Source organism: Carassius carassius, chromosome 12, assembly GCF_963082965.1.
Source record: "Carassius carassius chromosome 12, fCarCar2.1, whole genome shotgun sequence".
Lineage (NCBI taxonomy): Eukaryota > Metazoa > Chordata > Actinopteri > Cypriniformes > Cyprinidae > Carassius > Carassius carassius.
Genome location: NC_081766.1, coordinates 19,504,941 through 19,531,367, shown reverse-complemented (window position 1 = coordinate 19,531,367; position 26,427 = coordinate 19,504,941). Strand labels below are relative to the sequence as shown.

Below are 26,427 nucleotides of genomic sequence, written 5' to 3'. Positions count from 1 at the left end.
TTCAAAAGACAAGTTGCTGTCTAATATAACACCCATATATTTGAGACTAGAATTAACAGTACATCCGTCTAGTTGCACATTGTAATCTACAAGATTCTGTGTACTGTTTTTGGTCCAATAATTAATATTTCTGTCTCATCCAAATTTAATAGGAGAAAATGATGGGTCATCCAATCTTTTATATTTTTAACACACTCTGTTATCTTAGATAATTGAGAAGTTTAATCTGGTCTTGTTGAGATATAAAGTTGAGTTTCATCAGCATAACATTGGAAACTAATCCCATATTGTCTAATAATATTACCAAGGGGCAACGTGTATATTGAAAATAGCAGAGGACCTAGGACAGATCCTTGTGGTATTTTCCATATTTTACTGGTGATAAATGAGATTACTCGCCATTTAAATAAACAAAGTGGTAGCGATCGGACAGGTAAAATCTAATCATAATCATCTTAAAGCCTGCTCTTGAATACCTGTACAGTTTTGTAATCGATCTATGAGTATGTCATGATCTATTATGTCAGACGCAACACTAAGATTGTAATTGTAATAAGTGCAGCTTCAGTGCTATGGTGGAGCCTGAAACTTGACTGAAATTCTTCATAGCATCGATTGCACAGACACTATTTAACTGAACAGAGATGACATCACTGAATTCAATGATGAACTGCCTTTAACTATCATTTTGCATTATTGACACACTTTTCCTAATGAATGTTGTTCAGTTGCTTTGACGCAATGTATTTTGTTTAAAGCGCTATATAAATAAAGGTGACTTGACTTGACATAGAAGTCTTTTTTTTTTTTTAACAATTGGTTTTTTTTTTTTCATTATTCAGCGCTTTTACTTCCTTACATTTAAAAAATCCTCCACCTTTCCTTTATGATTTCCCCATAGTTATAAGGACAGTTGTCTGTCTACTTATTGTTTACATTACTGATATCAAGCACATATAAAACCCTCCTGTTCCTGATGCATCAGCTATAGCTATTTCTGGAAAGCAACACAACATCGCTGTTTGATTTTGTGAATGTGTGTAGCTTCTACTGGAACCAATATATTGCACTTAAAGGGTTAGTTCACCCAAAAATGAACATTAGGCTGTTTTACTGACCCCTGTGGCATCCAAGGTGTATATGACTTTCTTCTTTCAGACGAATCCAGTCGGAGTTGTATGTAAAATGTAATATCTTTCATGATCTTTCAATCATCATGAAAAATCACGTGAAATCACACTTAGCGGGTGTTGCATGTATTATTCTAAAAGGAGTTAAATAAAAAGCCCCCATCCATTAAAAAAAGTGTCTCACATGGCTCGGGGGGTGAACAAAGGCCTCCTGTGGTGAATTGATGCATTTTTTGTAAGAAAGATATCCATATTCAAAATGTAATAATAAATAAATGGATTTGTATCAAATGTTAAGAATATTCAATGACAAAGGCATGAAAATACTGAATGAATGTTTACAGTATGTGTGAATATTTGTGTATTAAAAACTACAACCCACATCACAAAACCACTTTAGTTTTATTTCTTCTACACCAAGACAAACAAAATGTTTAAAAAAATTATACATATATCATACTATGTGTGTGTATTTATTTTGAAGTGTGTAAGAGCAGAATCAAGGCTTCTACAGTACACAATACAATTGTTTGATCAGAGGACTGTGTGTCTTTCATCAGTAGATCCACAGCTCCTCTGCAGTCCAGTAACAGGAGCTGCCTTTACCGGGTCCCTGCAGGACCACGACCAGGGCCAGTGCCCTTTTGATATAGCACCTTTCTTTATGGAGGAGAGATTAACAGCAATGTAGTTTGAGGGCTGGATATGGTCAGGGAGGGGTCCAGTTCTGGGTTCAGTGCATCCAGTACATGGAGGAGGGTCTTCACATTAACTGCAAGACCACAGTGAGGAGCCAGACAGCCTTCACTGGCTCTTGTTCCTGCAGGATAGACAGCAGGCCTTCCTGTAGTACCAGTGAGTGCACAACTTCACCCGCAGGACAAGGGCACAGTTAGCTGTCACTTTATCCTGACAAGCATCCTGAGCTGGGAGAAAAACAAAAAGATATGTTACATACAATAAATACATACATTTAAATATTTACATAATTTTTTTTATTCCAAGGTTAAAATATCTTTAATAACAGAAAAAATATATATATATTTTAATAATTTAATTAAGTTGAAATACAAGTTAATAACAGTATTCTATACGATAAATAAATACATAAATGTAAATATTTATGTTTATTTATTCCCATGTCAAAATCCCAGTTTAATAACAGAGTAAATAAGTAAATTCATATATGTATATAATTTCAAAAAAAAAATTTTCAACTACAGTTTGGGGCTTATATTTAAAACGTTTTTATATGCCTTTATTAGATAGGACAATTTAGACGATAAAGAAAATAATGCGATAGGGGAACAGTAGCGATAGGGGGACAGGACAGTTAAAGGACCAGGCACAGTTGAACTATATTTCAAAGTTCTTCCCACAAGGCTGTTGCTCCAATAAAGACTGCTTGTTTGACCAAAAAATGGAACACAGTTGAATGGGCGGAAAGTGTAGGGAAAATTATTGTAAACAATCATGATTTTTTCAGTTCCATTGTGGCACAGACACACTTCACCTTCATTAGGCAAATATTTGCAGAGATGTCAAGAAAAGTGCTTTAAGTATATTTCAATGAACATCAGTTACATACAAAACTCTCTCTTCTAAGGAATATCATAGCTGTCCAAAAGCACAAAATTTGCTGCCAAAATGACGACATGCTTGATGCACTTGCCTTGCAAAGCTTAAAAACAACAAAGCATTAATCTGGTCTAAATTTCACAGGAATTAGCTTGTGTTGTGCCAAAATAGATCCACATGTGCTTTTAATTGAGCCAAGTGTTTTAACACACACTCGTTCCTGTGTTCCATTAAAAGGTACAGCGCCGTAAACTACTTACAACTGGCATGATCAAATAACAGCTATGCCAGGGTGTGTCCTTATAGCATCTTTCCAAATAAAAATAGATTGGATTTCTTTTCAATTCACTCAATGCCTGCCTTGTTGAAAGTCTGCAATGCATATTTAAGATTTAGACAGTCTCAAGTTAGTTTGGAGACCGTCTATGTTATGAATGTAACTCTTGTTCCCTGAAGGAGGGAACAGAGACGTCACGTCAGTGACCGACGAATTGGGATCTCGCTTCTAGAGACCAATCTACTTTGAGCATAAACTAAACAAGCCAATAGAAAAAAGGCGTGCGGTGATTGCATCCATCTGCAGCCTATCACAGCATGAGCATTAAAAGGCAGCCAGTGCACCACATAACAGGTTTCACTGAGGAGTCGAGCCGGGAACCTGACTGCTCAGCGGTGGTACAGCAGCCGTGGCGACAGGATGTGACATCTCCATTTCTTCCTGCAGGGGATGAGGGTTACATATGTAACCAAGACATTCCCTTTCAGTCCGTCACTCTAGACGTTGGTGACCAAAAAAATAGGGAACCCTACCAAAGCGCCATGGATGCTGACCCTACAAGTGTCCTGTGCGAGCCGCCTGCGCCCCTTTCTGGTGTAGGTTAGTGCTCGCAACAAGAAGGCCAGTCACTGTTGTCGTAGCATTACCCACTCATTGAGATTGGATAACACTGGGAAAATGTACCCGTACCACTTGGAACAGGAACATTGCAGAAGTCCCATCCTTCCCGAAGGAGGTTTCAGAAGCACTTATGAACAACCGTTTAGGTGCATATGGAAGATCAGAGGTGATTGTAGCCCTCTTGGAAAATGGCAGAGAGTCTGCCCAGGAAAACACAGGCTTTAAGGCTATACCGTGGACTTAACAAATTTGGGATCTACTTAAGTCTCTACATATGGAACTCAGCCCTCTACTGATTCTCACGGATTCATCAAGGTGCGTTCACCATCTCCCGAAGAGCAGATCCCTCTATCTCTGGGTCACCCGTCTAAGGGCCGTCTGCTTACCACCAGGTTAGACAGGAGCCTGGATGGGTGGGGTGGCCTGCCTATGCCCGGTTCCACGGCGCTGCTTGGCTGGAGGTTGCTGCGAATGCGGCTCTGGAGTGGAGTCACAGGGCACTGCCCTTGGCAGTCTGCTTCTGTGCAACCGAGAACTGCTGGGCAAAGCTCTCGACTGCATAAACGAAGAGACGGTCTGGGACATGGGGCACTGAGGAACCGTACCTTGTCAGTGTCCCTCATATCGGCCAGACACAACCAGAGATGACGCTCCTGGATCACAAGCATGGACACTGCATGACCCCGAGAACTCTAGACCTGCGTATCGTGACCACCCTCATGCAGGCCCTTCAGTGCCTTGGCCTGCTGAACCTGCAGTAACACCTGAACCTGTTTAATGCCCAGACATGTGAGGCAGCAATCATGACCCTCACACCTCACCAGGTAATGGCCGCATATAGAAACATACGGTTTAATCAGCATCTTTAAAAATACAATCCGTCATCTTTACAAAGATGCACCCATGTAAGCTCTTTTAGAGAAATTTGCTCTTTCAGGGAAATGCTCTTTTACGTGCTGAGACACACAGGGGACATTGTCGCTTGCAGCATGACAGGGGGTAGTGCAGCCTGAAGTGCGGAACCCACTCGACACAGGAACGACCACCACTGAAGCGCTGTCCGCCAACACAAAAAGCTTCCTAGAGCAAGTTGAACTCGCTGTTCACAGAAGATTCTGGTAGGAGCAGGATGATGTTATCGCTTGGCTTTGAAGCGAAAAGCTGGTATGCATTGCACCGGCAGCCTTTTTATGCTCTCACTGTAATCAGCTGCATCTGGATGCAGTCATCGCGTGCCAATGTCCATTGGGATCCCTGAATTCGTCGGTCACCGAAATGACGTCGAGAGTGACCGACTGAAAGGGAACTCAGTCTGTTTGTATCTTTAGTGCTGTGGTTTGCTATAACAGTACCTGGTGGATCAGTAGTAGTGCAGGGCTGTACTTCACAACTCTGCCTGGCCTCTGGTCTCAGCGTTGAATCACAGCTATGGCCCAGTTCTTCTCCTTGATAACACTTCACCTCTCGCACACGCACTCCTATTCCACATGTCTTACTGCACTGCAGGGCATATTCACAAACAGTTGAGAGAGGCTATCATTTTAATGAACCATTATCCCGGACAGAGAAATCCCACCCTATCTGCAGCAATGACTTTCAAAGCAATGTGCATAACTAAATATTTTCTAAAAAGTTGGTCTCACAGAAGCACCATATCATAATTAGACTATGTTAGAGTCATGAGCATCAGATGCCATAAGGAAGTGTTTCCTTTGTGTTTCCTAAATTCAGTTTAACTAGGGATGCATCGATCCGATACTCAGGATCAGTATCGGCTCCGATACTGGCATTTTCTGCGGATCAGGTCGTTTCAGGACACTTCTGAATCGTTTGTACAGGTTCGCGTCTCCAGTAATTATTAATCCACAAATTACTTAAATTATTCACTTTTTTGACGTGGCTGACACTCTGTCTAAATCAAAATTAACCAATATCCCGGAGTAATTAATTTAAAGGGCTCAAAGGGCTGCACAGCCTGCGCACTGTGACTACGTGTTGTTTCAAGCTCATCATCTTGAGCATGGGATGCGCACAAGCACTCTTTGCCGCTCTATATGGACGCCTTTAGTATTATAACACTTTTCTCCACAATAAAATATTATTAATAGTCTTTCTTGTTCTGTCCTATCTATCACATATTACTGCCTTTATTACTCTGCTATACATTTAAAAGAAACGTATTCTAGATTTCTATATGAATGTATATACTTGCTTTTTCATTAATGTATTTTACAACAATACAAAGAGCAATGTGTAAAATTTTACCAGATTTTAGACTTATTAAATTTTATTTGTTAAAAAAAAATATTTCACTATTTTATAAAATTATTGTGCACCCGTGATTTTTCTAGAATGTGGAGTATCTTTTGCTGCTGAATTATCCACTAACCTAGTTTATAACAGTATTTTTGTCATAGATTATGAATATATATTTTTACATCTGTTATTTTTCATTCAAATTAAGTTGTTTATATGTAAAAGAAGTGTTTAACACACAAAATAGTGATGATCAGGTCAACACAGAAAAGTATAGAAATTCTACATTGTTTAAAAAAAAACTTTGTATCGGATTGGATTGTTATCGGCAGATACTCCGAATTTTCAGAATTTTCAGGATCGGATCGGATCGGAAAAAATGGTATTGTTGAATCCCTAAGTTTAACACAGTGAATTTTCACAGTGAATTTAACCAACGTCAAAAATGTGGGGAACATTTTAGACCTCACATGAACTTGTGCAGATTCTTATTGAAATGACTGAATTTTCACTTCAAAATTTTGCTGAGCAATGGTAAAAGTGATTGCACCTTGAGGAGGTGTTCATATTGGACATATTCTTCAGCTCACTATTGAGATTTTATCACAGAATTGTGATTTTATTTCTCACAAATGCAACTTTTGTAATTGCAACTTCCATTTATTGTAATTGCAGTTAAATTCCACAGTATCGCATAACTAAGGATTTATCTCCCCATTTTTCAAATGTAATGCTTTATCTCCCCAATTGTCACTTTATACAATCTCACATGACTTTATTTCTTGTAATTGCAACTTGAAATCCCATAATTTCTTGTAATTGTGCCTTTTATTTTTCTTAATTTCATCAAAATCCCATAATATCTAATAACTGTGGCCTTATCCAACAATTTTGACTTTCTTATCTTTTTAATAATAATTAAATAATAATTAATAATAAGTAAATTTACACAACTTTATTTCTCCCAACTGCAATTTTTTCTGTAATCGCAACTTTTATTTCTTGTAATTGCAATTATATCCCACACTATCTCATGACTGAGGCTTTATCTCCCAATTTTGACATATAATGTTTTACACAACTTTATTTCTCATGATTATGACTTTAAATACCAATTTATTGTAATTGTGACTTATTTCTCGTAATTGCAAATAACTCTCATGATATCTCTAAATTGTGGCTTTACCTCACTTTTTAACTTTATATTGTCTCACACAACTAATTCCACAATAATCTAACAATTATCATGATTTCTTATTGTCACTTTATTTCTCTCTATTTGACTTTATATCTCACAACAATTGTAACTTTAATTCATATTTTAAACATGCTTCCATATTAAATGACTATTAGGATATTGAACATAAATGAGAGAACAAAACTGATGTGAAGAACACATTATTTGTTTAAGAATGGCATATGACATTTTTTGGCGTATGTTGTATCATCCTTTTATATTGTTAGTATTTAGTCCAGCCGATCACTGTATGAACTATGAACCTATGAACCTGTATGAATCCCAATGATTATGCTACAAATGGCATAAAAGAGCTGCCAAACCAGGTAAACTATAATAACCCCTACTAACCTGGGACCAGGATGTGGTGAACCACTTGACGCAGGGTCTCTCAAAACAGGCCGCACTGTCCACAGGTCTGAGGGCTCTGTTGCACATCCGTTCGGGATACTCCTTGTACACACCACCCTCTAGCCCTGCACACACCACCTGACGTGTCTTCACCCCACGGCCACATGTGGCATTACACTGGGAATATTCAAGACAAAATATTACAGTAAACATCTCATTAAACACATAGGATTTGCTATTGTTAAATTAAACAAAAACTGTTAAAAAATTGTTGGTAACACTTTACAATTAAGTAATTAGTTAGTTAATGTTAAGTAATGTCTTAACTAACATTAACAACGAGCAATTACAAAATTACAAGTATTTTCATTGTTATTTCATGTTATCTAATGTAGTTAACTAATGTTAACAAATATAAACTTACTGTAAAGTGTAATATAATTAATAGATAAAAAGCCAAAAAAAAATTACAATGCATAGGCAATGGATGGGAAGAGTTACCATAAACTGCAGTACAAGGGGCAGTTCACCTGTTCCCACTCTTGCTCCATCCAGTGGGCAGGGCAGTTTTTGGCTCCGCATGGATGCACGGCCAGCGGCTTGAGCTCTGGATCACACTGGCCATCAGAAATCACCTTCCCACTACTGTTCTTACACATCACGTAGCGTCTCATCCTGCCCTCCCCACAAGGGCCTGAGCACTTAGAGAGGGAGAAGCAAAGACACATAAAGTCATGTTTAATGGATAATCTAATGTTTTAAATTTCTATGTGATATTTTACAGGACATTTTCTGAAACCCACCGGCCCCCAGTCAGAGACGGTCCACCTGCGGTCACAGGGCGGCCCCTCGCACTCTCTCTGGTTGACTGGTCTGGTGGACTCGTTACAGAGGCTGGCCTCCATGGAGCAGCGCACCTCACGTCTCCTCACTCCTCGACTGCCACACCGCGCTGAACACTGTCAGAATGAAAAACATGGTTACTGTCACATTTGGCTCACTACTGGGTCTAAACTGAAACTGTTGCATTTGGCTCACTATTATGTGTTAACTAAAACTTAATCTGAAACTGAAGAGAGAGAGCGAGAGAGAGAGAGAGAAAACAAGCTAGGAAAATGGCAAAAACACACAACGAAATTATAAAACAAGCTAAAATTTAAAATGAAATGGAAAATACAAAAATAAAAACTAATTCAATATTTTTAAAAAAAAAACATTTGAATTCATTTGCACTTAACATGCATTTAAGTGTCTGAAAACATCACATATGATTCACACATAAGCATGTTCTTTATTATTTCTGTAATAAGTGCTCTTTTTAAAAGCATGCTAAAATGTACTTCCTTTTCACAAAGTTTTACTTTGTAAAGCCGCTTTGGATTGATATGTATTGTGAAAACTGTTAAATAGATTAAATGAATTATAATCAAAGCAACACTAATTGGCAGCTAATATTCAATTCACATGAACATTTTAAATAAAGTCTTGGGACTAAAGGCTTTACACACTGACCTCAGACCAGTCTGAGATCTCCCACTGCGGCCCGCAGCTTTTGCTCTTGCAGGCTTTCCGTGTGATGGGCTTCTGCAGCTCCACAGCCAGACACAGCTCATCATAAACAGAGCTGTCAAATCCTGGCGCCATCATCTTCCAGCAGCGCACCGTGCGGAACTGAAACCCCTCTCCACATGTCCGAGAACACTCGCTCCAGCGACTAGTTTCCCACCTGCCTCAGAATACAGGACACAACAAATTCAGATCTGTTATCAACAGCATCTGCAGCTTCCAAACATCTATGATTATGGATTTACTTATAATAAAGCAAATTCTATGAAAATGTAAATAACCGCTTGAAGTTTTCAGTATCAAACCTGGGAAGGCACTCTTTCCCCGTGCAGAACTCATGTGTGGGATGTGGCCTGGTCAAAGCGTCGCAATAGCTCTCATCCACCTCTGACCCATCATACTTCACACATAAGGCATAAGATGTGCTTATGCCTGCAGAAACAGAGTATAATGTCAGGTTGGCTGTAAAATGCAAATGTGTCTCACTATCTCTGTGTGCTTGTGATTTCACCTGTTGTACACGTTGAGCTGCAGGGCCCATACGCAGAGACCTTCCATCTGTATATGTCAGACATGCTGATGTCATGATCTAGAGATTCCACCTCAAACTCATTACTGAGAAAAGAGAAAGACAAAAAGATGGTGAGCAGTGATGCTCAATATTTTTCAACTTTTACTTATGTCACACAATGAAAATATTATATACCTATCTTATATCATGTTAAAAAAATGTTTTTCATACAAATCAGTTAACATATAAATCAAATATTTATTCACAAAGAAAAACAAGTCTGTTTTAACAAGGAAATTAGACCCTTATATGCTATCATGCAGCATAGACTTTTTTCACACAGATAAATTATAATTACATTAGAGCTGTATTGCACATTGTTTCACATTTTTTTGTAAAGTAAATAGTTTTTTAAATAACTGCTTTTGTGGTCGGATCAGTGGAAATATTGGCAGGCCAAAAAAAATTAATCTTATTATTTCCTCCGGAATTAGTCATTTAAAGCTGCAGCCCGTAACTTTTGGTGCTCTAGCGGTTAATAAACAGAACGTCTTGGTTACGTATGTAACCCTCGTTCCCCGAAGGAAGGAACGGAGACGTTACGAATGGGATCTCGCCCGAGAGCCCAATCACCTTCGAGTGGTACAAAACGAGCCAATGGTACACAAAGTACCTTGGTCTGCGGAATTTGCATCGCGAGCTCCGCCCCGCAGAGCGGGTATATAAGGAGCAAAGCGAGCAACTCGCATTCAAGTCTTCGCTGAGTAGCCGAGCCAGTGACCTGGCCGTTCAGCGGAACAGCGATGTGGCAAGGGGACGTAACATCTCCGTTCCCTCCTTCAGGGAACGAGGGTTACATACGTAACCAAGACGTTCCCTTTCAGTCGGTCACGTTCGACGTTACGAATGGGGTCCCTTACAAAACGCCACATGGCTGTCTTCCAGTGACCCGTGTGAGTGATAGCAGGCTGCCTGCCCGTGGGAGGACTTACAGAAGGCAGGTATCTACCAAGGTGGTGATACATAAGAACTCTGAGGTACCCAGCCCGCAGGGTGGAAGTTACAACGACAGAGCTGGCAAGGGGCTTGCCAAGGGAAAGACACATGCTGTGGAGAGACTTACTGTGGACATACACACGTGGGATTACCCGGAAGGGGAATCACGACACATGGAGGCACCTAGTCCCACACATGGCTGACCAAAGGGCATGTACACAAGTGTTGGACATCAACAATGCTGGAGGAACCCAGGGTTCTGACTGAGGAACTCACCTGTGGGGAATAGCGCACGCATCCAGTCAGCGGAGTGGAATGGTGCAGCAAGCGGATTGACAACGAGCAGGTCCTTACTGGCCCAAAGGGGCGAGTACCCGGGAGGACACAGGCTCTACACGGAGATTATAAAACCTCGCGAATGTGTTAGGTGTCGCCCAGCCCGCAGCTCTACAGATGTCTGCTAGCGAGGCCCAGGAGGAAGCTACGCTCCTCGTTGAGTGAGCTCTCACCCCTAGGGGGCATGGCAGGTCTTGAGCCTGATAACCCAGGACAATAGCATCCACTATCCAGTGGGATAACCTCTGCTTGGAGACAGCCTTTCCCTTTTCCCTTCTGCTGGCCTCCGTAACAGACAAAGAGCTGGTCTGAGGTCCTAAGGCACCGAGTTTTGTCCACGTAGGTGCGGAGCGCACGTACTGGACAGAGCAGCGCCAGGGCTGGGTCTGTCTCCTCCAGGGGCAGCGCTTGCAAGTTCACCACCTGATCCCTAAAAGGAGTGGTGGGAACTTTGGGCACGTACCCAGGCCGGGGTCTCAAGATAACGTGAGAGTTAGCCGGCCCGAATTCCATGCACGCTTCGTCAACTGAAAATGCCTGCAGGTCCCCGACCCTCTTCACCGAAGCCAAAGCTGTCAGGAGCGCAGTTTTCAAAGATAGAAATTTTAGCTCTACTGAGAGCAAGGGTTCGAAGGGAGCTCTCTGCAGTGCTGATAGAACCACTGCGAGGTCCCAAGAGGGGAGTACAAGTTCGGGGAACCAGGTCCGGCCGGGCCAAAACGGCACAACCATGAGGACCTGCTCCTCGTCCTCCCTGATCTTGCACAACGTCTGTGCAAGAAGCCTCACTGGGGGAAACGCATACTTGCGCAGGCCCAGCGGCCAGCTGTGTGCCAGGGCGTCCGTGACGAGGGTGCCCTCGGTCAGGGAGTAAAACAGCTGGCAGTGGGAATTTTCTGGAGAGGCAAACAGGTCTACCTGAGTGTCTCCGAAGTGTTCCCAAATCAGCTGAACCGACTGGGGGTGGAGTCTCCATTCCCCGGGGCGAGACTGCTGCCGTGAGAGCTCGTCGGCTGCACGATTGAGCCTGCCCGGAATGTGAATGGCACGAAGCGACCTCAGATGCTTGTGACTCCACAGGAGGAGATGGCGAGCGAGTTGCGACATGCGGCGGGAGCGTAGACCACCCTGACGGTTGATGTACGCTACGGTCGCAGTGTTGTCCGTACGGACCAGAACGTGCTTGTCCTTCAGCAGGGCCCTGAAGCGGTGCAGAGCAAGATGTACTGCTAGCAACTCGAGGCAATTGACATGCCACTGAAGTCGGGGTCCTGTCCAGGAGCCTGACGCAGCATGCCCGTTGCACATGGCACCCCAGCCCATGGCAGAGGCATCTGTTGATACAACAACATGTCTGGACACTGGTTCTAGGGGTACGCCGGCCCGTAGAAACGAGGGGTCCAACCACGGGGTGAAGTTTCGGCGGCAGGCCGGAGTGATGGTCACTTGGAGCGTGCCCTGTTGCCATGCCCATCTCGGGACTCGGTCGTGAAGCCAGTGCTGAAGCGGTCTCATATGGAGTAACCCGAGCGGTATGACCGCCGCTGTGGATGCCATATGCCCCAGGAGCCTCTGAAACAATTTCAGTGGAACCGCTCTCTTGCCCTTGAATTGTCTCAGGCAATTCAGCAGTGACTGCACGCGCTCGTTCGTAAGCCGCGCGAACATGGCGACCGAGTCTATTTCCATACCGAGAAAAGAGATCCTCTGCACAGGGGAGAGCTTGCTCTTTTCCCAGTTGACCTGAAGACCCAGTCGGGCGAGGTGTCTGAGCACCAGATCCCTGTGCTCGCACAACCGCTCTCGAAAGTGAGCTAGGATCAGCCAGTCGTCGAGGTAGTTGAGGATACGGACACCTTGTTCCCTGAGAGGAGCCAGGGCTCCCTCCGCGACCTTCGTAAAGACGCGGGGAGACAGGGCCAACCCGAATGGGAGGCCCTTTGCCAGCAGGGTCGCGACCTCCGCGCGCATGACAGGGGCATCTTTGCCCACCATCGTTGCGTGGACACCCCGAAACCTGGGGGGACGCCAGGCGAACTGAATCGCGTAGCCGAGCCTGAGCATCCGGATGAGCCAGCGGGAAGGCCTGGGGAGCTCTAGCCAGGCTCCCAGGAACCGAACCAGCGGGGTCAAGGGGACTACAGGCGTACCCACAGTGGGGCAGCGTGGTGGAGCATACAGCCCCGGCATGGGAGGCACAGCGTCCCTTAGCGGGGGCGGAGTGCGGGCACTCATCTGACTCCAAGTAGCAAAGAGGGCATGAGAAGGCGGAGCGTTCTCGGGCCGGCTTTGCCTGGAAACTGGCAAGGGGAGAGGGGAACGAGAGCGGCGAGGAAGCACGTCGCCAACTGTCGTTCGTGGCCTCTTGGGACCCGGAGGTAGAGGAGACAGCTCTTTTAGTGAAGGTTTGGGTACCACCGGCCGCAGGGCCAGTGGCGGAACACCCGCCGGCGGCAGGGTGGAGGCAGCAGAGGGCTGTCGGGGCAGGATGTGCTTGATGGCCTCGGACTGCTTCTGGGCGGCAGAGAACTGCTGGGCAAAGCTCTCTACCGCGTCGCCGAAGAGGCCATCCTGGGAGACCGGGGAGTTGAGGAGCTGAGCCCGGTCAGGCTCCCTCATGTCTGCCAGGTTCAGCCATAGGTGGCGCTCCTGGACCACCAAAGTGGACATCACCTGACCCAAGGAGCGCGCAGTGACCTTCGTCACCCGGAGAGCAAGGTTGGTAGCAGTGCGCGCCTCCTGCAAAACCCCTGGGTCAGCACTGCCCTCGTGCAGCTGCCGGAGCAGCTTGGCCTGATAGACCTGAAGTGAGGCCATGGCATGCAGGGCAGAAGCGACCTGGCCCGCAGCTCTGTAAGCCTTGGCCACAAGCGTGGATGAGAACTTACAGGCTTTGGAGGGCAGCTTGGGACCACCACGCCAAGCGGAGGCGCTCTGTGGACACAGTTGCATCGCAACAGAACGCTCCACCGGGGGAATCCCAGCATACCCCTTGGCCGCCCCGCCATCGAGGGCAGTGAAGGCGGAGGAAGTACCAGAACGGTTTCGGGCAGTTAAAGGTGCCTTCCATGAACTGGTTACCTCCTGGTGCACTTCCGGGAAGAAAGGAACCAGAGGGGGGTGCTGGCGATCCGCATGAGCAGCCCCCAGGAACCAATCATCCAGCCTCGAGCGCTCAGGACAGGGTGGAGGGTTCCACTCAAGCCCGATGCTCTCCGCTGCCCGGGAAAGCACGGCCGTCAGCTCGGGATCAGCTCGGACAACGCTGGTACTCCCGAGGGAGGCAACGCAGCCGAATCCTCATCTCCCGAGGACTCAAGCCCGCCTTGTGATGCGGCGATCGACATACGGTCCTCTTCGCGAGCCCCGAATGAGATGTCAGGAGCCTGAGATGTGAGGGGGGTGTGGCCCGAGGAGGTTCGCTCGTCGGGGAAGCCCACACAGTAACCCTCAGATCACCCTGGCCACCAGCCGAAGTAGCCCTCTTACGAGAAGAAGAGCTAGAACGGGGTGTGGCAGAGGGGACTCTATACCTTTTAAGGTAATCGAGTCTCGATCTCAACTCCGAGATGGTCATGTCCCCGCAATGAGAACATGAGCCATCCACGGACGCAGTCTCAGCGTGCTGGAAGCCCAAACACGTGACACAGCGATCGTGACCGTCACGAGGAGCGATATATCGACCGCACCCAGAAACACACGGGCGAAATGACATCTTTAAAAAGACGCAAATCGGCCCATATCTCTTTTGTGAGAGAAATTTCTCTTTTAGCCGTGTTGAAGCGCTCAGGGGAACGCTGGAGCTGTCGCAGGAAACCCAGACGAACCGCTGAATCGCGCCGTCACACCAACACCAGTGACTCTTGCAGCACTCCGGTGAAAGCAGCAAGCGATGTGCTCGGCTCCGAAGCGAAAGCTTGAATGCGAGTTGCTCGCGTTGCTCCTTATATACCCGCTCTGCGGGGCGGAGCTCGCGATGCAAATTCCGCAGACAAAAATACTTTGTGTACCATTGGCTCGTTTTGTACTACTCGAAGGTGATTGGGCTCTCAGGCGAGATCCCATTCGTAACGTCGAACGTGACCGACTGAAAGGGAACTGCGTGCGTCTTGTGGAAGAACATTGTAGCCGGATCTACTTCTCTCTGTTTATGTGTATGACAAATCACGCAGGTACTGGGCTACTCCGCAGCAGTTCCACCAGTACCAGTCTGAAATAATCAGAAATATAAAAACGTATAGGTCTACCGTAGTGATTCAGGATAAGCTAGAAACAAGGTATCGAAAATGGATTCATGATGTACTCACTTATTATATAGATTTTGTTCATTTTGAACACAAAAAGTTACGGACTGCAGCTTTAATTATGACAAGACTAAATATACACCTAAGAAATTGCCACAAGAGTTCAAATGCCGTTTAACTGAATAAGGTAAAATTGGAGTTGACTTGTGGTCCTTTCCCAGTTCTGTTCTACTCTCTTTTTTTTTTCAAAATGATTCCTGTCTCGATTCAAAATGTCCAAATAAAGCTAAAAAAAAAAAAAAATTATTAATATAAAACAAATGAAAGCTTGTTATGTTAAAGTAAATCGACTAAAACAAGTGCACTTATAACTCAGACCTTGAATTCACGCACTCTGGTGCTTTAACACTTTGTATGTTTGCTTAAGTCTAAACAGGAATTTGATTCATTGAACCACATTATCATCAGTACAGTTACTATAGCAGAAAATGTAAATCCCCAAAGTTCCTGCAAATCCATAATTTAATAAAAGTTTCATTTATTTTTCATTATTTCATGTTAACTTTCCCTTTGAGAACAGAAGGCTGGGAAAGGAAAATATTTCTACCTTTTTCTAACAAGCACATCTGTGGAAGGGATGCAGTGAAGTTTTGAAAGATTGGTGTACATTTCCATTAATAACAACTCAAGCCAGACCATGTCAATAAATATGTCAGAGCATTCATCTAAAGGCTCAATCTGCTCATATGGCCTCCTTCTGACCTCTCACTGTGGGGGGTCTGCACTGCATCCACCTGGTGGAGCTGAAGAAGATTGGACCGTTGATTTGTTGAGTCATTAGTCCTGGGCTCAAATGCATGCTCTCCATCTGGGCCGTGGATGTCCAGGTTGCCCGGATAGATCTCCAGTGTCAGGCTGTTGTCCAGTGAAGAGTTGAGCTTGTGTACGGCACAGCCCATGAGTGCAGAACCTTCTTTACAGGGCTTTCTGGAGCCTAAGGGCCATGATGCTCCATCATAGAAGAGACCCTTCAGAACCGGTGTAGAGGTGTCATTGGAGTCACTTACAGATGAATCACCATCAATCAGGTTGGAATCAGGGCCTAGACAACAGCAAAGCATGTTTAAATGTGAAATCAATCAATCAATACATGACATCTTAGCCAAGATTAGCTTTCCTTTAAAGTATATAATTTCTGTACAGTATACAGTAACTTAATACAAAAAAAATGGCTTTTATAGAATGTACTCTACATGTAACAACATATACTCTACCATTCAAAAGTTTGAGGTTGGTAAAATTTGATTAGATTTTAACAGTTTTAATAGAAATCTAATGGAAATTAACAGTTTTAAAAAAAAAGTTTTAAAAAAAAAACTATGTGTAAAAGATTCCAAATTCAAATAAATGCTGTTCTTTTAAACTTTATATACACCAAAGAAGACTGAAAAAAAACTGTGATGTTTTCCACAACAATTTTAAGAAACAAAAAAGTTTTCAAAATTGATAAAAAAAAAAAAGATGAGCACCAAATTATACTGATTTCTGAAGGGTCATATGACACTAAAGAATGGAGTAAAAGCTGCTGAAAATTCATTTTAGCCAACACAGGAGTAATTTTTTTAAAATATATATAAAATTAAAAAAAAAACTGTTATTTTTAATTGTATTCATATTTTACAATATTACAGTTTTTTATTGCACACTTGGTGAGCACAAGATACTTTTTTTGTTTTTCTGAACCCAAACTGGTAGTGTATGTAAGTGTAATAATAAAAATATTTTTCATACTTATATATTATTTACAGTAAAAAAAGCATATTTTTAATAAACCCTTCAATGCTAGTTTACAGTAAAGCTAATATTAACTGATTTTTATATCTGTAGCTACATCTGTAATAAACTGTAATACAAGTTGCTTTCACACTTTGCTTTTCACACTACATTTACTTGAGTCTGAAATCATGTTTCATATTGTCAAAATATTCCTGCTTTTACAACAATCATGAACCATACTGTAGTTCACATGAACAGAACAGTTTTCCAAAAACAAAAACAAAAAACAAAAGCACTTTCCAAGCAAAACAGCTTTTACACAAATCAAACAAAGATAAACTTTATGGTCAGTCAAACCCTTGTCCGCACCAAAACCTGTAGTGTGAAAGCAACATGAAATGCCAATGAATAAAGCTTACATACCAAAACTGCCTTGTGTCTCAAGATGGTGCATTTCAGCATCTAGCTCGTTCTGGAGAGCCTCACTGGCAGGTCTGAACAATACCAGACCAGGCAGCTCACTGAAGTTTACAGAGGCCTGAAGTTCCCACAACAGCTCCTCATGGCCCACATGCACCTCCACATTATCTTGAAGTCCCAGTGAAGTGCTCTGATTGCCTTTCTTTCCATACTCCTTACGAGCCTCGATTTCATTATGAGTGGAGGACAGCTCCGTAGAGGACATGTTAACCTTCTGCTCTGCCGGTGTCTTTGACATCAGGTTGCTTATTTGAGGTTGCTCAGGTGTAGAGGTCATAGGAGGTGTTACCCTCAGCTCAGGAGCTCGAGGAACTGTGTACTCATATGTGATGTGAGGCATCTTTCCATTGAGGTTGTAATACTAAACAAAAAGAAAACAGGTGCTTAGAAAAGACAAGAAAATATATACTACATACTACATGCTGGCTGAGATATTTACACATGAGATGATGATTTTACATACCTATATACCTACCATGACATTCAGGGCCTGAAGGGTGGGACCCTGAGCCATGATGTACTCAAAGCCATCAGAGAAGAGGTTAGTTGGCCTCCTATACTTAAAGACTGTCCCAGCAACATGGAAGTTCTGTGGATTGTCAATCACACTGTTCCCATTGAAGAAGAAGTGACCAGCTTCATCAGACAGAGCTAGAAAATTATGAAAGTTACATTTAATCGTTTCTCTCTCTCTCTCTTCTCTGTGCCCAATTGAATTTTGACAGATTAACCCAAGAAACTCTTACCCAAGATATTTTCAGTTTTCCGCCGCTCTATGATTTGGATATCAGTAGCACCAACTGGTATATTGGTTATGAACACATAACCTAGGACACAAGGACAAATTAATACATTTTAAACCATTTGTTAAGTTTAATTGTTTTTACATAATATTTGTGTGTAATAGTTATCAAATGAGACATCTTTGTTAAAGTGATAGTTCAGCTAAAAATGAACATTTTGTCATTACTGACTCACTCTGATATCGTTCCAAACATTTATAACTTAATAATTTGTTCTGTGGAATGCAAAATAATATATTTTGAATAATGTTGGTAACCAAACAGTTTCGATTCCCAATGGCTTCCACTGAATGTCGAAAAGTATTAAAGATGTCAATTACCAACACTCCTCAGAATATATTCTTTTATGTTCTTAAGAGCAAAGTAAGTTGTGCAGGTTTGGAATGACATGGGGGTACGAACTTAATGACAGAATTTTCATTTTTGGCTGAACAATCCCTTTCATTTATAAAATACATGGATAAAAAGCAACAAATTTGGCCAGAGATGTTTCTTTCAACCCCTTAATGCTAACATAACGTATACCTAACTGTGTGATCCCTTTCCGGTAAGATCCTGAGACACGATAACAAGAACCTCCGTTTCCACCACAGACTCCACATTTGTCTATGGTTTTACTGGAATACAATTTCCCATCACACCCTACCACCTGCAACCAAGAGAGTAGAACAGTTAGCGCTGAGCATAATCTCACAAACACAGGTCCCCAAAGAACTGATTTCTGTCCCATTAGAGTACACTTACCCATACAGCACCTCATATTTAGAAGATATTTAATTATTAATTCGCATTTCCTCTGTTATTACATTTAGATTACCTAATTAATCTTTCAAAACAGTAATAATCGAATAACCTTCTCAAAGCTCAAAACACATTTTTTACAATATATACATTTCAGCTTAAACAGATTCCATGTTTCTATATACATTTTGAAAAGAACATTTACATTTACAAGAATACATTTTGATGACGATTCTTGATTTTTTGGGGCATCAACCAATAAAGCGTTTGTCAATTAAAAACTGTTTTGGCTAGAATGTCAAGCAACCTACATTTAGCATTAATGTAAGCTTCTCACCTTACAGGACCTTGACTGATTGAAGCTTGGAATAATCTTTCACCAAATATTATTCTGACACACCTGACACTGGCCCTCGATGCAAACACCCTGGTAGATCCGGTCCCTGCAGAACGTCCCGTCATGGGCAGGCACCAACAGCTGCCGTTCTCCTGTGGTTGTGGTGCACTGGAGGTCACATGGCTTATTGGAGATGTTGATGTAATCATCTGAACAAGAGATGACATCAGCAAAACATCATTATGATCTTGGCTTTAGAGAATTCCTCTAGAGATAATAGGTCTTCGTGGCGTTGAGAGGCCTCTTTTGTGCATGGGGGACTATGGGCTGAGGAAATAAACCTAAAGGGGCATCTGTGAGCTATAATAGAGCTGGCCAGGGGCCAAGACAAGAAATTCAAAGAGTCTAGAACACTAAAAGGCTGAAAAACTAGGAAAGAGAGCAAATTAACTCAAAACACTAAAGCAATTTAAAAAAAAGAGAGAAAGAGAGGTGGAAAAAGAAAACACTGAGGGATGTTTTTTTACCTGGATAAAGTGGAACCCACTCATAGTGCTTCCTGCCGAAGGCTTTGGCATTGAACTGAGAGCACTGGTGCTGTTTGAAGCTGATTCTGCTGTTTGGGCACGGCTAGGCAAACATCCAGACAACAATAAAGACACAGCTCGAGAGCCAGGCAGCAGGGCAAACAGCCTGCAGATATTAGAGCTTCAAGCCAACATGTGTAAAAATGCACAGTTATGCCAGTTGGCTTGGATGGAGTATTCCACACAGTAACACAGTCACATTATTATGGATCATCCTTTAATTATACACAACCATCTTTATAAAGATCTCATAAACTTTAGGACATACCTGATTTGTACACAGCTGATACTGTTTGGACGGTCCCGTGCAAAACGAACTGTTGATGTTTTGGGTCGACGTCAGTCTGAAAACATGTCATCTGTATATAAGTCCTCCACATTTTGATGAGACATTCAATTAAAAATTCTACAAATGCATGAGCTCATTTTTATTTTACTGTTATAGTGAACCACCAACACATAGCCAATATTAAATTCTATTTTGTCTTTAAATAATAGTATAAATAAATTAAATTCAATAAATCACTAAAAATGTGAATCAGTCATTTTAAATGCTACAAGTGAATTTAGGCATCTCAACATGCAAAAAAAATAAATAATAATATTAATATAAAATGTTTTTATATGTTAATATAAAATAAATATTTCTTTTTTTTTTTTTTGTTGTTTAGTTTTATAATTGTTTTCAGATTAATTCCACTTTACATTTTTTTATATAGTTTTAGGTACTAAACTAATTAACTGTGAACAGGAATAATTCAGCATCCCATACTGGTAACCAGCATCCATATCCACAGCATATGCCACTGGGATCCCTCTAAACGTTTCCATACTTGATTCTTCTGATCTGTCTGGCTCTCTCTGTCCCCTCCCCCGGGCCCCACGCACACACCTTTCGCTGCCTCCACCATACTGGGAAGTGTTAATGGGAGCCAGCTGGAGTGGTTCAGCTAGGGCCCTTATCTCCAGTGGAATCTCCCCTAAACGTTTGACCATTTGCGCTAAAAGCCATTTTATAAATATGTTTGTCATTCTGAGCAGAATTCCCTGTGTCATGTGGGCCAGTGGACTGATGTTCATTCCACATGACATTCCTCTGGGTGCTCTGGAGGATATTAGTCAAGGGAATTCCCTCTCACTCCCCCCCTTTCTCATGTGAGGGTCCACTTGGGATAGTACGTGCTCTGGTATAGACTGAGGAGGGAAACGTTGATCTATAAATGATTTGTCTTTAATGGATAGACCAAAATAATAAACTAATTCATGATTAAATATATGACATAAAAAATAATAATAATAATACATTAAAAAAAAAGTTGCAGACCAAATTTTGGTAAAAAAACAAAAACAAAACAAAAAATCAATCAATCAAAGTAAAAATGTGAAAGAGACTGAGGATTCAAGGCCAAATAATCCCACATTAAATTAATTTGTGACCTAAAAGTTGATTGTGAGTGACATAACCCAGTGTGAAAAGTGGGTTCAGACCAGTGTCAAATTGACAGCTCTCAACCCATAGTGCAGAACCGTGCACAAAGCATCAGACCTGTCACTTCTGATTAATACAGAATCAGAGGGTCATTTTTTCCCGGGTTGTGTAGCAGCGGTTTACCTCTGTTGCAGACAGTGACGCTCTTGAGAGCGCACTCCTCCTCCGCAGGTACGGGAACAGGTGGACCAGCTGCTCCATTCACCCCACCACTGCGCTACCTCATCTGGCTGGAAGTCCTCCCTCCCCTCACTGCTGTCCTGGCAAAGACAGAGACACAGTGCTTCACTGCTGCACACTTGCATGATAACATGGAAAATCTGTAAACAATGGCAATTATTGTCAGACACAAGCACTTCTCTGTGCAACTTGTAGGTAAAAGCGGTCATGACTCTCAAGACACTTTTTTTTAGTTTTAGGGAAGAGATGGAGTTGAAGGTGGAAGGAGCCCCCTAACAGCCCAGATGAAAGGGCCAATGACTGTAGGCAAATTAAGTAGACTCCTGTTGTCTAGAAAGCAGGTTAATCACTCCTCTTCAAGCCAGGCATCAGTGAACATTAACACAACAAAGGTACGGCTACATGGAAAGTCTTGTGAAGCTCTCAAAAGAGAAGAGCTGCCCAGCATGGTGGATCTCATACCTGGTCAACGTTGGATTTTGAAATAAGGAGGCAGATTTACACAATGACCATTTTCTTCCTAGAGCTCTATGCACCCATTTACCCATCTTGAATAGTGTGCTGTTTAGTCCATAACTGAAATTTGGAAAGTTATAGTATATTTAAGCATGAAATCCACTTTTCTCAAAGTGATATTTTGACATAGATGTCCACTGTCTTTTTTTTTATTAACTGAGTCTCTTTAGAAGCACAGGGCTCACAGCAAAATATGACCCTTTAAGTAAGAACACTGATTTGTCCTGTAGGCTTTTTGAAAGCATTATGGTTTGTTTAGTTGTAAGGGAGTTTAGCAGCCCATTTCTACAAACCCAAATAGTTTGGCAAGAGCTAATTCAGTGTCCCCCGCCCCAAACACAGGGGATGTTAGGGGGGTCTTGTCCAAACAAGAGTCTGCATGTCCATATGTTTTTTATCTGAATGCCCTATGGCTGTTTAGATTCTAAATAGACGATTTTAGACTTTTCCCCACTTTCTTATACATCCTAAAACAGAGACCCCCTAGGGAGACCACATGGGCCTGATGAGTTTCCAAATGCCACTTCAGTTGAGTTTAGTCTGCTGATGCTTGAACACGGCGCCAGTCAGTTCGAACCGGTCATAAATATGCTGAACTGAGCATCAAAACATGTTTTTTGGCACAACAGTAATACTGCTTTCCAACAGCATGTATGAATAAAGCCCATAAATGTTAGACCAAACAGACGAGGGAATGACAATGCTCTGTTTATGGACTGCTATGGCAGGATAAGACTAAAGCTTTACATAATAAATCATTCTTTTGATTCTGATCTTTTCAGTGAATCGGTAGATTCTGTTAACCTGTTCGAACGATTCCTTCATGAATCAAAATGAATCACTGGTTATAGAATCAACATTGATGGAGTGAAAAGGAAGTTAGAGGTAGAAATGTTAATAAATAGAGGTGCTGGACATATAATTAGAATATCATCAAAAAGTTGATTTATTTCACTAATTCCATTCAAAAAGTGAAACATGTATATTATATTCATTCATTACACACATACTGATATATTTCAAATGTTTATTTCTTTTAATTTTGATAATTATAACTGACAACTAAGGAAAATCCCAAATTCAGTATCTCAGAAAATTAGAATATTACTTATAATACAATACAAAGAAAGGATTTTTAGAAATCTTGGCCAACTGAAAAGTATGAACATGAAAAGTATGAGCATGTACAGCACTCAATACTTAGTTGGGGCTCCTTTTGCCTGAATGACTGCAGCAATGGGGCGTGGCATGGAGTCGATCAGTCTGTGGCACTGCTCAGGTGTTATGAGAGCCCAGGTTGCTCTGATAATGGCCTTCAGCTCTTCTCCATTGTTGGGTCTGTCATATCGCATCTTCCTCTTCACAATACCCCATAGATTTTCTATGGGGTTAAGGTCAGGCGAGTTTGCTGGCCAATTAAGAAAAGGGATACCATGGTCCTTTAACCAGGTACTGGTAGCTTTGGTGCCAAAGCTGTTGGAAAATGAAATTTGCATCTCCATAAAGTTGGTCAGCAGCAGGAAGCATGAAGTGCTCTAAAACTTCCTGGTATACGGCTGCGTTGACCTTGGACCTCAGAAAACACAGAGGACCAACACCAGCAGATGACATGGCCCCCGCAAACCATCACTGACTGTGGAAACTTTACACTGTACCTTAAGCAACGTGGATTGTGTACCTCTCCTCTCTTCCTCCAGACTCTGGGACCCTGATTTCCAAAGGAAATGCAAAATTTACTTTCATCAGAGAACATAACTTTGGACCACTCAGCAGCAGTCCAGTCCTTTTTGTCTTTAGACGCTTCTGACACTGTCTGTTGTTCAAGAGTGGCTTGACACAAGGAATGCGACAGCTGAAACCCATGTCTTGCATACGTCTGTGTGTAGAGGTTCTTGAAGCACCGACTCCAGCTGCAGTCCACTCTTTGTGAATCTCCCCCACATTTTTGAATGGGTTTTGTTTCACAATCCTCTCCAGGGTGCAGTTATCCCTATTGCTTGTACACTTTTTTTCTACCACATCTTTTTCTTCCCTTCGCCTCTCTATTAATGTGCTTGGACACAGAGCTCTGTGAACAGCCAGCCTCTTTTGCAATGACCTTTTGTGTCTTGCCCTCCTTGTGCAAGGTGTCAATGGTCGTCTTTTGGACAACTGCCAAGTCAGCAGTCTTCTCCATGATTGTGTAGCCTACAGAACTAGACTGAGAGACCATTTAAAGGCCTTTGCAGGTGTTTTGAGTTAATTAGCTGATTAGAGTTTGGCAACAGGTGTCTTCAATATTGAACCTTTTCACAATACTCAAAATTTCTGAGATACTGAATTTGGGATTTTCCTAAGTTATCAGTAATAATCATCAAAATTAAAAGAAATAAACATTTGAAATATACCAGTCTGTGTGTAATGAATGAATATACAAGTTTCACTTTTTGAATGAAATTAGTGAAATAAATCAACTTTTTGATGATATTCTAATTATATGAACAGCACCTGAACAACTTGACTGAATAGCAGCTTTATAAACACACAGTTTCATTTCATTTTTTGCGTGATTAGAAGTTAATTATTAAATTGTTAAAATATATATAGCCTATTATTTGAAGGTTTATTAGAGCCTTAATCATAGGCCTACAGATAACATCATGTTGATCTCATAACGTTTTCTTCCAACGTTATTAGAACGTATATCAGATGTTAATAAAGTTGCAAGAACGTTCAATAAACTTTACTTTAAGAATGTTTTGTCCAAACATTTTTAAAACTTTACAAAAACGTGAAAGCTGTGAGAACGTATACGGTAGCTGGGAAGAAATTAAAAGCAACCTTGTAAACACAGGATAACGGGCCGCATAACAGTTTACGTGACAACTGGAATACGTATATTTTAATAAGGTTCTCTGAAACTAAACTGTTCGAAAGAATCGATTCGAGGCAATGAGTCGGAGTTCTCACCATAGATTCACCTCGATTCAACTCACTCTTGACTTAAACATGCAACAGCTAGAGAGGTTGTCATCGGCACGGAGTGCAGAAGCCAAGTAAAAACGAGATTTTCAAGAATAATAATTAACTTTTAATTCATTATTAGCTCGCGAATTGTTAAAATATGCTCGTGAAACATCAAAACGTGCTTTTGGTTTAATAAATCGCTATCAAAATCGTAAAAAATAATCTGCATCTTTAATTTGGTAATTCCAGACATAGAAACTCAGCTGGTCTTTGATCTCAGAATCCGAAACAGCACAAACCGCGGTATAAAAGAGCAATGTAGTGCTCGTGGACGTGGTCAAAACCGTGTTTTGGTGTGAAAGTTTGACGTTACGCCCGCCACAGTGGCTCTTCTCGTTTCCCGCATTGTAACCGGCATTTGTAACTGAGCGCTTATTCAAACCAGCGTTAGTAGATCAAACCTTGGACTTCAAGCCCAAAGAGTGTTTCACAACGTTCTGTACAGAAATAAACGCGATTTACCTTAACATTTGCACCTGTTGCCGTATTAATAATCCATAAGTGTAAGACAAAGTAGTGTAGTACAATATGTCCGAGTCTTGCAGTCCAGAGACAGTACATGGTTCATTTGAGAACAAGGAGACCTCGCCCCCCTGATCTTAACCAAAGTCTAAAGAGAGAGAGGGGCTCGCACTTTGAGGTCTAACGGTGAAGGAAACCCTTGATGTATTAGACTAATGGCTTTACAACCTGCTGGAAGAAAAGAAAAGGGGGTTGGTCAGACCCACTGTGATTGACCTTGTAGATAAAAAAAAAAAAAAAAAGTAGCCTACTGCAATCCATCTCCTTGAAGATCCAGAAACAGAAGTTTGCCAGAATTAGTAAAGTAAACGGTCTGAGTAAACTAATAATTACAGGAAAAAGTTCAACAAAAGCCTTAGAAATTACCTGGCAGTTTTATCAGCTGATCACAGCCTGTCAGTTTCATGTTATTGCCATATTCTTTTCATAACACATCCAATTAATGAGTTACATATGCACAGACAATGTTTTAAGGGGTTATTGTGGCATGTTTCTTCCTCGGCATATAGAAAATTATAAATTAATGCTGTCAGTTGCAATGAGAAAATTTAGGTCTAAACACCAGTTTGATGCAAATTTACATTTAAATTGCATAATGTCTGCTGTTGTTGTTGTTGTTTTATTTATTATATGTTTTTTAACAGCCAGAAAATTCTGGTTAAAAACCAGATTAAGAGCTAAACATAATGCTCATTATTGCAACTTGGACGTGTTACAATCACATAAATTAACACTTTAGATAATGAATCTATGTTCTTCTCATGCCACAATAAATTTAGGTTTTTGACAACAAAAGCATGTTCAGACACCCCACCAAAGAGCCTGTGTCACACCACTGATTTCCCACTGTGCATTCCATTCTGTTGGTATTACTTCCAATATAAATG

General features: G+C 41.9%; 1 protein-coding gene across 2 annotated transcripts; it reads right to left on the bottom strand.

The window, feature by feature from the left end:
* Positions 1-1,513: 1,513 nt before the first annotated feature.
* Positions 1,514-25,608, bottom strand: LOC132155062 (ADAMTS-like protein 2). Of its 2 annotated transcripts, none has more exons than XM_059563836.1 (18): positions 25,481-25,608; positions 21,440-21,576; positions 20,096-20,171; positions 19,768-19,870; positions 19,304-19,449; positions 18,688-18,811; positions 18,106-18,186; positions 17,835-18,010; positions 17,303-17,720; positions 15,866-16,205; positions 9,528-9,631; positions 9,322-9,448; positions 8,963-9,176; positions 8,254-8,409; positions 7,981-8,151; positions 7,451-7,627; positions 4,959-5,106; positions 1,514-2,056 (listed from the first exon to the last, which is right to left on the bottom strand). In XM_059563836.1, the coding sequence occupies exons 1-18, from the start codon at positions 25,577-25,579 to the stop codon at positions 1,935-1,937; spliced, it is 2,919 nt and encodes a 972-aa protein (XP_059419819.1). In that variant the 5' UTR covers positions 25,580-25,608; the 3' UTR covers positions 1,514-1,934. The 2 variants fall into 2 exon arrangements, with proteins under 2 accessions (XP_059419819.1, XP_059419821.1); XM_059563838.1 differs by having other exon boundaries at positions 21,440-21,571; positions 25,481-25,571.
* Positions 25,609-26,427: the final 819 nt, after the last annotated feature.

Coding starts and splice junctions, on each gene's coding strand:
- LOC132155062 (XM_059563836.1), bottom strand. CDS start 25,579: ATGTACTGTCTCTGGACTGCAAGACTCGGACATATTGTACTACACTAC. Junction 21,577..25,480: donor CAACAGGTGCAAATGTTAAG/GTAAATCGCGTT, acceptor TGTCTTTGCCAG/GACAGCAGTGAGGGGAGGGA. Junction 19,450..19,767: donor GTGGGTTCCACTTTATCCAG/GTAAAAAAACAT, acceptor TCTCTTGTTCAG/ATGATTACATCAACATCTCC.